The following is a 12685-nucleotide window of genomic DNA, read 5'->3' on the forward strand; positions in this document are numbered from 1 at the left end:
GTTCAGTGCAGCCATCAGAAACAATGCTTTAAATTGATCTATTCACCTGGGAAGCAACAACAACGACAGGAAAACAGCTGAAGTCCACCTTTGTCACCATCGTAAATACATACGGGGGGGGGGGGAAGAAAAGCAAACTAAGAGAAAATACATCGAAGAATGCACAGTAGTTGTCTTTGGGTGGTGAGATTACGGGCGATTTTGGTATTTCCTTTTTCCCTTTGTGTTTTTAAGCTGTTTAATTTTTTTTTTTTATTTTTATTTAGTATTTTTGAGAGACAGAGCCTGAGCAGGGGAGGGGCAGAGATCTCAGTTCTACTGCCAACAGCAGTTCCCCAATCCTATTTCCCCGCCAGGGCTCTGCCTGTCCCACCCTGAGTTCTCTGTTCCTCAGGGTTTCCAAGCACCTAAGCCCTGCAGCGGTCAGGAGGGGAGGAGAGGGGAGGGGAAGGTGGGGAGGGGCTGCTGGCTGCTGATTGGCTCTCCCTTCGGAGCGAAGTCAGCAGCAGAAATCACTGCTTCCAAGTTCTCTGGTGGTGGGAGCAGGGGCAGGGGCTGCCTGGGGTCAAGGGGCTCTGTGTACAAATGCTAATGCTCACGAACCTGAAATCCTGTCTGGGCCCAAGGCCTTCACAGGTAAACTCCGTCGCGGTCTTCTGGAATGTCCCATTTGGCTCATTCGTCTCCTTCCCACCAGGGAGAAGTTCTTGGAGAAGGTTCAAGGCCCGGAGGGAACTCAGCCCGCACCGCCTTTAAAGTCGCTCACCCCCACGTGGCTGCACATTCCGTGGTGGTCACGTGTCCGGATCTGGCCACGAGCCCCAACCTGCCTGGGCTTGGGTCGGCGCGCCTGGCAGGTCACCCCGGCTGGGTCCCGCATCGGCCCCCAGGGGCCCGAGTCAGAACCCCGCAGAGAGTTCTTGCTCCGCCGTGGAGGGCGACATCGAGCTGGTCCTCTCCAGCCTCTCCGCGGAGAGGAAGGGGAGCCATTTGGCCAGGCGCGTGGCCAGGACGCCGTGGAACAGCTGGCGCAGGTACCTGCGGAACCTCTCTCCCACGAAGGCGTAGATGACGGGGTTGACGCAGCAGTGCGTGTAGGCGATCACCTCCGTCACCTGCATGGCCACGTCCAGCTGTTTGCTCTGCCGACACTCGTCGGTGAAAAGGGTGTCTTGGAAGGCAGAGACCAGCATGGCCAGGTTGTAAGGGGTCCAGAAGAGAAAGAAGACGATCATGATGACGAAAATCAGGCGGACGGCTTTGGCCTTCTTCTCGTTGGGTCGCCTGAGCAGAATCCTTACGATCTCGGTGTAGCAGACGATCATGACCAGCAGAGGCAACACCAGCCCCAACGTGTTCAGCTTCAGAGCCTGGAACCGTTTCCAGGCTTTTAGGTTTTCGTGAGGGAAGTGGAGGCTGCAGGTGATATGGGAGAACTCCCGCTGGGTCTTGGAAAAGTAGAAGCCCGGGACGGAGGCCGAGACGGCCAGGCTCCAGGCCACGGCGCTGCTGAGGACGCCGAAGAGGACGGTGCGAACCCGCAGGGCGAACACGGCGTGGACGATGGCCAGGTACCTGTCCACCGTCAGCAGGATGATGAAAAAGATCTCGCTGTACAAGCCTATGTAATAAAGCCCCGAGAGCAGCTTGCAGGTGCCGTCGCTGAAAATCCAATCATCCTTCAGCTTGTAGTCAATCCAGAAGGGCAGCGTGAAGAGGAAGAGCAGGTCAGAGATGGCCAGGTTGAGGAGGTAGATGCTGGTCATACTCTTGAGCCTCTTGTACTGCATCAGGACCAAGAGCACCAGGATGTTGCCCACCAGGCCGACGACGAACACCAGCGAGTACAAGGGGGGCAGCAGCTGGGCCCCGAAGGCCCTCTCCTCCCCCTTCTGGCACGGCGTTATGCCCTCATAGTCATATTCTGTCGTCACGTCAAAGTTCTCTGTAGGGACTGTGATTTCCGCGCTGGCCTCTGTCATCCTGGAGCGAGTCTCTGTTTTCTTTGCCGTCAGAGGGCGCCGGGCCCTGGACAACAAAGACGAGGCAGGGATGGTTAGAAGCCTTCAACCACCTGACAGCTGTTTTCCTGAGTGCCTACTGTGTACCAGACCCCGGGACACAGCACGGAGTAAGGGGGACCCGGGTCGACTCTGCCCTGGTGGAACCTGGAGCCTAACGGGGGCGGGGCGGGGGGGGTGGGGGGGTAGGCAATAAATAAATGAGCACACGAGTGGTTCATTCCATCGCTTTGACGGTGAGCGTCGTGCAGGAAAAGTCTGGTGGCTGGAGACAGAGCGCAGACGGAGGGAGGTCTCGCCCCACTGCTCCTAACCGGTGCTTCCCGCGGTCTTGGCATTGGACTCAGTGCTAGGCAACCCCTCGCCCCCAAGCAGGTGCCGCTATTGTCCCCCTGCCTGGAGGTGATGATGCGGACGTTCAAAGTGGGAAGGACACGTATTTATGAGAACGAACGGTGGAGTTCAAACTCGGGCGTGAGTGGCTCTCACGCCCATTCCCGAAATCACTGGGGCTCCTGCCTCCAATCTCAGAGCAATGATTTTGCGCCTTGGGGTCCCCAGAAGGATGCTGAGAGTCCAAAACTTACAGAGGGATTTTCATGGCTTCGGGGGCCTAAAAGGTTCTTAGTCAGGGGTGACATAGCGCCCCGGGGGCACATGAAAATGTGTGGCCTTTTTTTTTTTTTTCCGGGGGGGGGGTGGTGCCCCGGAGACGAGGGATGCTGCTGTCTGGCCATTCGTTAGGCAGGGCCAAGGATGTCCTGCCACGCAAAAATTATCCTACCCACAGCGCTGCCATAGTGAAATTCTAGCACGCCAGCTCCATCCCTTAGTGGATGAGGACGCTGAGGACGCAGAGTGGGTCAGCCTGGCTCATGTCATACAGCCCAGATGTGGCACAGGTGGGTCTACAGGCAACTCGGTAGACCACCTGTGAGAGCCGTGCGGAAGATTCAGAGGAAAGTACCGTCTGGCTCTTAGATATTTGCACCCAGGGTTGTCTTGAAACAAACAAAAACACAGAACAGCCACTGGATGGCTTGCCTTTGTGGCACTTCCCCCAGTTCCTGATGGTCAGCAGGCTCTTTCAGTCTGTTCCCATCACTTCCTGAAGACACTTCCCCAAAGGGAGCATGGACGGGCTTTGGCGTAACCTACCGGCTGTGTGACTTGGGATAAGTTAATCTACCTCTCTGAGCCTTAGGTTCTCCTCTGTACCGTGGGAAAGTAGCACCTACCCTGCAGGGCTGCTGTAAGGTAATGCACGTATGAGAAAAGCGACACCTCGGTATTTTTCGGGCCCTCGGTAAATATTGGGGTTCCTCCTTCCCTGCACCGGCCCCTGTCTGAGGCCAGTCCCAGGCTGGCCTCAGTCAAGTAGCCGGTGCCCACATCACCACTCCCATGCTGAATCTGGAGTCTCTAGTCTTCTAAATTGCTTAGCGGATGTTCCCAGCTTACAAAATTCACATTTCTGCAGCGGCCGTTGGAAAATAAGGCACACGGGACAGGGCAGGGGGCTGTCCGGCATCCTGGCTGGGGAGCTGTCATTTCCCGTCAAATCCGTCCCTGTGGCTCACTCGTCCGGCTCTGGACTTGCCTATACCCGGCCGGCTCTCCTTCTGGAAGGACCCAGGCTGGCAGTCACTAACCAGGCTGTGTGGGCAATTTCTGACTTCTGCTGCCACTGCCAGTACGGGCAGGTGGGCTTGGCAGACAGCACTTTTGGGTAGGCCGGCAGATTTGCGGCGGAAGCGACCAGAAGCTTGGCAGCGCAAGGAGCCGCTGCTGCAAGCCTGAGCCCATGAGCCCGGGGGTCCTGGGGAATTGGGGCGAAGATGAGGGCAAACCGAGTCAGCATTGCCCCCGGGCCATTTGAACAGAGACCCGCCTTCACCACCACCCCCTCCAACTTCGTTGGCTATTTTCCCAACTTGCCAGGCGCCAGGCAACAATCCGCAAGCAAGTCCGGGAGAGGGATGGGGTGGGGGTGGGGAGGAAGGGGCCTTGCAGGGAGACAGAAGGCCCGTGGTGCAACTGAGGCCGGCAAGACCTCAGCCCCGAGGTGATCAGCAGGACCCTCTAGCCTGGGAGCTGGTGAGGGCTTTGAGTAGGGAAAGGGCAGTCTGTGGGGCTAAGACGCCCAAGCCCGGTAGCATGCTGGGGCTGGCTTACGCTGGTTCGTAAAAACCGATCGTGCCCACCTCTCCCCAGCTCGGCATTCAGGGGTTTGGTAGCTTTGAAATCAACCACAGTGGGGGCGCCTGGGTGGCGCAGTCGGTTAAGCGTCCGACTTCAGCCAGGTCACGATCTCGCGGTCCGTGAGTTCGAGCCCCGTGTCAGGCTCTGGGCTGATGGCTCAGAGCCTGGAGCCTGTTTCCGATTCTGTGTCTCCCTCTCTCTCTGCCCCTCCCCCGTTCATGCTCTGTCTCTCTCTGTCCCAAAAATAAATAAACGTTGAAAAAAAAAAATTAAAAAAAAAAAAAAAAGAAATCAACCACAGTGGGGATATCGATGCCACAGAAATCCACCAACACTAGAAATCAGGGCTCTTTTTTTCCCATGAGGGCCAGTGGCTAAACCTTTACCGGCCCTTCACTGCCCACAGGCTGAATAGTCTAGAGCTGTCCCCCCAGTCGGAGCGGGGACTCCAGCGTCAGTGAGTAGCAGACCGCCTGGCTGACAAGCTATGCAAACTTCTGAGAGCTTCTGACTCGGAAAATCGGGGCACTCCAGATTCTTCCATGAAGGAACAGTTGAAATAGATACGTCCGAGTAGCCCCCACCCCACCCCTCCCGTGCCCCTCCACCTTCGGAACACAGTCTGACCTGCCTCTTTGTTAGTAGAACGGAATGGATGCGTCCCAAGAGGACATCTCCCTGTCTCCGGGAGGGTAAAATCCTACCTCCTCCAGAGACAAATCAGCAGTCCTGACTGTGAGGCTCCTTGGTTCTAGTCTTCTCAAGAAATTGGTCACTAGCACCTGCAGTGTTTTTTGTAATTAATATTTCCTTTTTGCTACAACTTCTTCGTATACCATGTTTGGGTTTTGTTTACATAGGGAAATTTGGCAAGTGATTTCCCCCTGAATAGTTTTTCCGCAGAGAGCCTCTTGTTTCTTAACAGACTTTAGAAAGGCTGATTTTCTCAATCGGTTACCAACAACCAGTCATTCAAGAAAGGCTTTCCTTTTTTAGCAAGAACACCCCTGTTTTACATCTGAGCCCACGGTCTCATAAATTCACCCCTTGTCAGTATTGCTGTATAATTAATTGCCTTGTAGACGCATCTAGGGGCTAATTAGACATTCGCTTGGCCCTCGAAGAATTCCTCACCTTTCAGGAATGTCCTACGGTGCGAGGACGTCAGTCCTGGCTGCGTATATGTCTTCTAACAAGATTGCCCTCGGTGGTAACTGACAAGACAGGAGGAAAAACAAGTACCACTTACTCTGGTCTCAGGGGTTTTGTCCACGAAGTCTTTGTTTCTGGAGCTTTTCGAATTTTGATGAACTCAAGGCTCAACGTCCTGATTGAACAGGAAGTCCTCAGCTTCCTGTGTGATGATTTAGGACTCCAGGGTTCACAGTCTTTCAGAATGACGAGAAGGGGACAGAGTTCTTCCCTTTGTATGGTCGGGTGTCCATGAGTGGCCGCGACACGCGCTCGTGGCCTGTTCCTCAAGGCTGGGCTCACTCTAAGGATTTTCTCTGCTCACTCGGCTGTGCTTCTCTCTAGGGAGCTCTGCCTTAAGGGGATTGGGTAGGGTAGGGTTGGGTGGAGTTGAGTGGGGAGAGGTAGTGTGAGCTGTTCCCAGAATTTGTGAAGCAATCAAAGGCTGAGATAGTGTGTGTGTGTGTGTGTGTGTGTGTGTGTGTGTGTGTATTGAGGGGTGGTGAGGGAGGGCAGGGCATAGAGGGTTTGTGGTCAGTGACTAGCCTTTTTTTTTTTTTTTTAGAGTTTGCAAATGGAAGGATTTAAACCCCAACGCTGGATCCTGGTTCTCCAAATGAACCGGCTGATAGCGTGACAGACATGACAGGTCCTCTTTGGCGCCCCCTGTGTCCTCCACCTCTGTTTGCTGTCCCTTTCTGCTCCCGGTCTCCACCCCTGCAGACCCCACTGAACAGTTTCATCTCGAGGAACCTCCAGCCCGAAGTGAGTACAGGTCTGTAGGCTGAGTTTCAGCCATTTCTTTCTGATCGCAGGTTCCTGTTTAATGCGATGGTACAACCGAGGCTGCGGCCAAATCCCAGCTCTCCCCTGACACAAGGGCGGGTAACCACGCCTTGACAAGTCTTGGCTCCCGCTCCATCGCATGAGATCGCCAAGCACTCTTGCTTGCTGCAGGATGCACAAGGTCAGCTTGGAGGTGACAAGTGTCACAGAGCACCTGGCCTAAGGAGGAGTGACGAAGGATGCTTCCCACGACTCTCCCCACAGCCGCCAGCACCTGCTCTGCCACTGTGCTGGCTTGCCCCCTGCCCGCCACTCTGGGCTCTACTCCTTTCCTGTAAAATGGGACTCTAGTGGCCTTCACAGGATTGCTGCAAAGCACCATTTCAGAAATGAATGCGAATGTGATTTGCAAATGTCACTTGTCCCTTCAAGGCTCTGTTTCTGCATCCGTAGAACGAAGACTTTAGACAAGGTGCCCCGTGTGCCCTTCAAAGGAACACTCCAGGAGTCTTCTGGGGTCGGGCCTCCCCTCTCTGGCAGCCCGTCCACAGACAGATGGGGGAAGAGGGAGGCAAAAGGCAACTAAGCTGACAAAGAGGTGACTTTGGGTGTATTATTTATGCATTCGATTGTCTCTTTCCTCTTCTATAAAACGAGGCTAATAATTCCCACTTTATAGAAGGTTAAATGAATACATGCATATGAATGAATGATTTGGTGCCGAGCTTGGCAAGCATTACCAACGCCTGCCTTAATTTGGGTTTCCCTTTTAGGTGCAAACCCTGGGACGGAACGCAGATGCAAGTAATGTATTTGCAGCGGATCCCAGGAGACACTGCAGGGGAGGGGAAAGGGGGCCAGGAAAGGGAGCATTATAGAGCCACTCCTGCAGAAGGTGAGTGGCACCCAGGCCCCCTGGGGAACCCAGGGAGCCCCTCAGAGTCACCCCAACTGTGGGGCCAGAGGGTTGAGGAAACCGGGCACGTATCCATCACATCTCTGCCTGCCCGCCACTGGCTGAGGGCCGCTTCTCTCTGGCTTTTGTGGCTGGATATCATCCCCAGGAGATTCTTCTCCACCAGCGCACAGGGCTGGGCATTTAGGCAGTGGCCGTGGCCCTAGATGTAGTGGGAACAGACAGGAGTGTCAGGAAGGCGCGCACCACGGTCTTCTAACCTTGACTTTGCCTCGGCCTCTGTTTCCTTAATGGGGCGCCCCCTGCAGCGTCAACCCCCGATCTGGCCTGCTGACCCTCCTCCTTCATGTCCCATGCTGCCTTTCTGGGTCTCATCCGCGACATCTGATGCTGACTGACGCAGCCGTTCCCACTTCTCCTTTCCTGTCTCAACCTCAACATCCCGAAATCTTATGTTCTGTTTGACCGGGACGCCGTAAGGCCAGGCTCCTTGCCTGCGTGGAGCCTGCGCGTCATTGAGGTACGCCTTTCAGGTTCAAGTGCTACAACTGTAGGTGAATTTCCGGGGGAGGGGAGGGGCTGGCAGTGCTCTCTCTGCCACCCAGTCCCGGGCCACGCTGTCTGCCTACTTGGCAAAAGAGATTGCTTCCGACCCCGGGCCCCTCTGGGGACACCAAAGACAGGTTGACGGGCGTCTCACAGACGGACACGAGGGCCTTTGGGGGACACTGGTGGCCCCTAGGCAGTAGCCTACCCTTGCCCCCTCCACACCACTGCCTTTTATCCCCGCCTCGTCTAATCTCCTTCCCTAGCCTCTCTCTCCACCACCCCTTCTTCCCCAGGCAGTCTTTTCTCCTCCTTAATCTCCACCTCTGCTCTCGCGCCTGGTAGCTCCCAGGCTGTCTTGCCCCACAACGTGCTGCCAACCCGGCCTGGCAAACCAGAGGAAGTAGGTCCAGTAATCTGTCCCCTGCATTCTGCCCGGCTGCCCTCTTGTGCTGGGTCATGTCCCGTCGTGAATGAGGATGTTGGGCACGACCATGACCCAGGACAGACGAGAAGCCACCCTGCCTGGATCACCCAAGAGGCCACCTCCTCCCTGCAGCCCTTCCCACTCCATTCTCTGCAGCCAGAAATCATCCGGGAGAGGCAGGTGCGGGGGCTCTGAGGGGCTTATGGGTTTTTTTGTTTATTTTGTTTTGCTTTGTTTTGTGTTTTGCAGGGGTGGGGCTCGGGCGTGAGCAAAAGCTGCCGAGCGTCTTAAGGCCTGGCCTCAGAAGTCACCTCGTGTCACCTCTGCTGCGTTGTGAGGGTCGAAGCACGTCACCGAGCCCAGCCACAGCCAAGGAGTCGGGAGATAGGACACGTTGGTTTAGTTGGAGTGGTGCAGTCACGCTGTGGAAGGCCGTGTGCCCCAGGATGGGGTGGGGGGGGGGGCCTTGAAACTGTATTTTACCCTCCCCCGAAGTACAGGTCTCCTCCAGTCTCTGGCCAAGGGCTTCCTTGAACCCTCTCCCCCATGGCCATGTCTTCCGTGCTCCTCGGCCACTCACGCCCGTGACCCTAACTGCCGGATCTCACCGTCAGAGCAACCACGGCCTCCCATACCTTGGCTCCCGGCACCCCAGCCTCTGACCCCACTCCCACCTCTCCTGCCATTCGGCACCAACAGGTCCTTGACCCCAGTGGGGCTGTGGGTATGTCAATTTTCTACAGACCGTCAGCCTCCTTACACTGCCCACCAGCCTGACCCCAGGGGCCATTGCTCTGATCTCCGTCCCCCACCCCCTTACCTCCACCCTCAGCTCTCAGGCTCTTTCCTGACCTCGTGGTGTCCACCCGGCAAAATCCGGCCTCGGGCACAGCCAGCCCCACGCCCGCACCCACGAAGTTGAATGCGGCTGGAGGGAACCCCGCAGGCGTCCTGCGAGAACTGAGTTGTAACCCACCGTCGGAAGGCGGGGAGGAACGAAGAGGCGATAACAACCCTTCAGACCTCAGATCCGAGCCGTGGACGGATCTCAGGCGTGCGGACCTCTCCCCTCCTCCTTCTAGCCCGAGAGCCGAATCCGGGCACTGGCTCGCGCTGGCTCTTCCCTCCCACCGCATTCACCACACGTCCACGAAGTGCCCCCGATCTCGGTCGCGCACCGGGCAGTTACGGGGCTCAGCGGAGCTAGGCAGGGCCCGGAACCAGCTCGAACTCCAGGGGTGGTCTGGGGGCTGGCCGCACCCGCATCACGTGGGAGCTCGTTGAGAAGAAAGGTTCTCAGGGCGTCACCCCGGACCTGCAGAATCAGAATCCCCGGGGGGCGGGTGTCGGACCCAGAAGCTGTGTTTGGGGCAAGCCCTCTGGTGACTCTTATTTATGCTGGAGTTTGAGGATCCTGTCGAGACACTTGCCGATTAGTGTGTGACACCAAGCCCCGGGCGCTCGTCCAAAACGGCAGGCCCTGGGACCTCACCGTGGGCCCCTTAAAGAGAAACTGCGTTTTCATCGGGGCCCCCCAGGGATCTGTCACAGGCCCAGGGGCTGGAGGTGGCCGAAGGACGCGCGTCCCAGGGCGTAGACGCTCAGGAAGCCTCGGGTGACTGGTTGTCGCACAGAAGGAGCACCCTCGCCGGGCTGCACAGATAGGTTCCACTTCCCGGGCCCACGCTGAGGCTCAGCGGGGATGCCCTGGGGCCTGACCTCGCATCTGGTCCCTTTAGCGAGGCTGAGGGAGAGTCGCGCCTGCCCATCGCCGGTGGGGGTAGAAATCCGGTCCCCCTCCCCGGAGGGCTCTTTGGCCATGTCTGCCGCGCCCCAGGCTGGACGGACGGAGCAAAGGCCGTGTGCCCTGGATGCCGCCAGCAGGAAGGCCCTGGTGGGGAAGGTACGATGTCTCTGGAAGGAAGCAGGATGAACGGCTAATATTCCTGGTCCCTGGGGAGGGAAGCAGGTGCCCCTGGGGGAGACACCAAGCCCGAGTTTTCACTGTCTGTTACTTTGTACCGCTTGGCTTTTGTACCAAGTACAACTGTTATCCGCCTGGTGGTTTTCTTTCCTTTTTTTTTCAATATATGAAATTTATTGTCAAATTGGTTCCCATCCAACACCCAGCGCTCATCCCAAAAGGTGCCCTCCGCAATACCCATCCCCCACCCCCCCATCAACCCTCAGTTTGTTCTCGGTCGCCTGGCGGTTTTCAAAATGGGGTCCAAGGGGTCTCCCACACCCATGCCAGGGGTCCCTGACGTCTTCCCTTTTCCAGCTACGTCCCCGTGTGCGGCTGGTTTTCCTTCGCAGACTTCAGCCAAAACGATCACAACAGACGGGGCGGTGGGTGGGGGAGGAGGGGGTGCGGGGCGGTGGGTGGGACAGAAGCAGCTTTGGGGATCCGGCCACTCTTTGCACTGACGTTGTTTGCATCCGGGGAAAACAAATTTATTTTCCCGAAAGTGTTATTTATGTTATGATGTAACAGTTTCATTCCTGTTATTTTAAGGGAATCGCTGAATTTGTGTTCAGGGCTCAGTGTTAGTTTCTGCTACGGTACGTATCTTTTTTATTAAAATTTTTTTAATGTTTATTTTTGAGAGAGAGAGACAGAGAGAGAGCGCGTGTGAGCGCTAGTGGGGGAAGGGCAGAGAGAGGGGGAGACACAGAATCCGAAGCAGGCTCCAGGCTCCGAGCTGTCAGCACAGCGCCCGACGCGGGGCTCGAACTCAGGGACCGCGAGAGCATGACCCGAGCTGAAGTCGGACGCGTAACCGACTCTGCCACAGTAAATATTAATAATCCACATAAACAAAGGCTCGTTGGTGTGTGCAATGGTACCGTAGACATACACATTCCTGAGACTGAATCTTGAGAACTGTTGGTTCGGGGCAGACTGATACAGCTACATTCTTGCAAACACCCGGTTCCACCGAATAGTAGCTGGTGACCCAGGGCAAGCTCACTATTTTCCTGAGCCTCACTTTTCCCCTCTGTGAGCCTTAAGGAAGGGATGCACCTAAGACCTTTAGTACGTAGTGTTACTCAGTGTTGTTATGGCTCCCTAACCCGTACGGCAGACTCAGGCGACCCAACTACACCGTCAGTGACATTAAGTCGGTAGCCGGAACTTGGCCACGGGAAGAGCCTTCCCCCCACCCCCCGGGGATCAGCAAATGCCACGCGTTGATGCCTTTTTCCTTCTTTCCTCCCGGAGGGCTGATAGGGATCCTTTGCCAGCTCACGCTGCCGGGCGACCGCAGGCCGTGAGTGCACAGGGCCTCAGTGTTAAATCTGTGTGGCCAAAGGGACCTAATGGGAAGGTTTGCCTCTCAGTGTATACGAACCTCGGGTCTGGGCAGAAACTAGCTTTTATTGGAGTGCCTGCCCTTTGCACAACTAGCCGGGGGCCCAGCTGCCTGATTTCAGGGGGATCCCCTCACGTCGGAGGGGCGCCCGCTCACAAGCCCGCGGCTGCTCAGCCCAGTTCTCTCCACCGAGCGAGGCCCAGGCCTTGCCCGCCGCCCTGGGTGGGGGCGGGTGGGGCTCAGGTTCAGGGCACCCAAACACGGGCTCTAGCCAGGGGTCTGCACCTTCGGGTTCGTGCCTTCGGTCCAGGCGTCTCGGACCCACTTCGTCCTTCCCTTTTTCTGGACTTTCTGGGCTCCCTGCTGTCTTCCTTTTCTTTCTGTGGATTTTCACCGGGGAGTGAGGGGGGGGGGTGGTATTTAGTTCTGTTTACTGGCCTTCATTTTTGGTGTTTGCCCCCACCCCCCAAGCACCAGCTGGCCGCGTGCCTGTCACTGAAGATCCTGTTCAAAGTTTTCATCTGATAATCTTGTGCTCTTTTACCTCCTACAGACCGGGCTGGAGAGGAAGGTCTAGGAACAGAAATTTCTTCCAATTCCCTTTGTCCTGCACCAGCATTTCCTTCCCTAAAGTGCCCCCAGCGCTTCCCCCTCCCCCTGCTCCAGGGCCTCCCCTCCCCCCCCCAGGGAGCCCCCCTCCCCCTGCTCCAGGGCCCCCCCCCCCGGGAGCCTCCCTCCCCCTGCTCCAGAGCCCCCCTCCCCCTCCAGGGAGTCCCCCTCCCCCTGCTCCAGGGCCCCCCTCCCCCCAGGGAGCCCCCCTCCCCCTGCTCCGGGACCTCCCCCCAACGCCGCTTCACTGCTGTCCCCACAGTGCTACTTTCTCATCTTGAGTTCCCATTCTGAGCCTCCTGTCCTCTTTCTGATGCTTCCAATCATGCCTGTTTCATGACGTCTCTGTAAAGAGGACCCAGAGTCCCTTCCAAGGCCTTTCCAAAGATGGCTGTTGGGGGGGCCTCCCCAGGTCGGGCGAACCTGAGGCCAGTTGGGCCTCCCTGCCCCGGGCTTGCATTTTCAGTGGCCTTAGTTACACAGAGCACCGGGGAGGGACTGTCCCTGGGAGAAGAGACCAAGACCCCCCATCCTTCCTCCTGACGCTCAAGGAGGGAGGTCTGGCAGTATGGCCCACAGGGGTCTAAACCAATTACCACTGGGGGACAGAGACAGAGCCGGTGGACCGCCCCTCCCAGGGCCTGCTCCCAAGAGTAGAGAGGACAATGGCTGT

At 56.9% G+C, this 12685-nt stretch overlaps 1 protein-coding gene and 1 long non-coding RNA gene across 2 annotated transcripts; one reads left to right on the plus strand and one right to left on the minus strand.

Annotated features, from left to right (window-relative positions):
* Positions 1-257: 257 nt before the first annotated feature.
* Positions 258-5915, minus strand: LOC122487176 (C-C chemokine receptor type 1-like). The gene is made up of 2 exons (XM_043587227.1): positions 5473-5915; positions 258-2028 (listed from the first exon to the last, which is right to left on the minus strand). Exon 2 carries the CDS (start codon positions 1980-1982, stop codon positions 900-902), a length of 1083 nt encoding a protein of 360 aa, XP_043443162.1. The 5' UTR covers positions 1983-2028; positions 5473-5915; the 3' UTR covers positions 258-899.
* Positions 5668-10148, plus strand: LOC122487177. Its single transcript, XR_006298324.1, has 4 exons — positions 5668-5783; positions 5980-6179; positions 6974-7636; positions 8339-10148. It is a non-coding gene; the product is annotated as an uncharacterized LOC122487177 (long non-coding RNA).
* Positions 10149-12685: the final 2537 nt, after the last annotated feature.

Source organism: Prionailurus bengalensis, chromosome A2 (genome assembly GCF_016509475.1).
Source record: "Prionailurus bengalensis isolate Pbe53 chromosome A2, Fcat_Pben_1.1_paternal_pri, whole genome shotgun sequence".
Taxonomy (NCBI): Eukaryota; Metazoa; Chordata; class Mammalia; order Carnivora; family Felidae; genus Prionailurus; species Prionailurus bengalensis.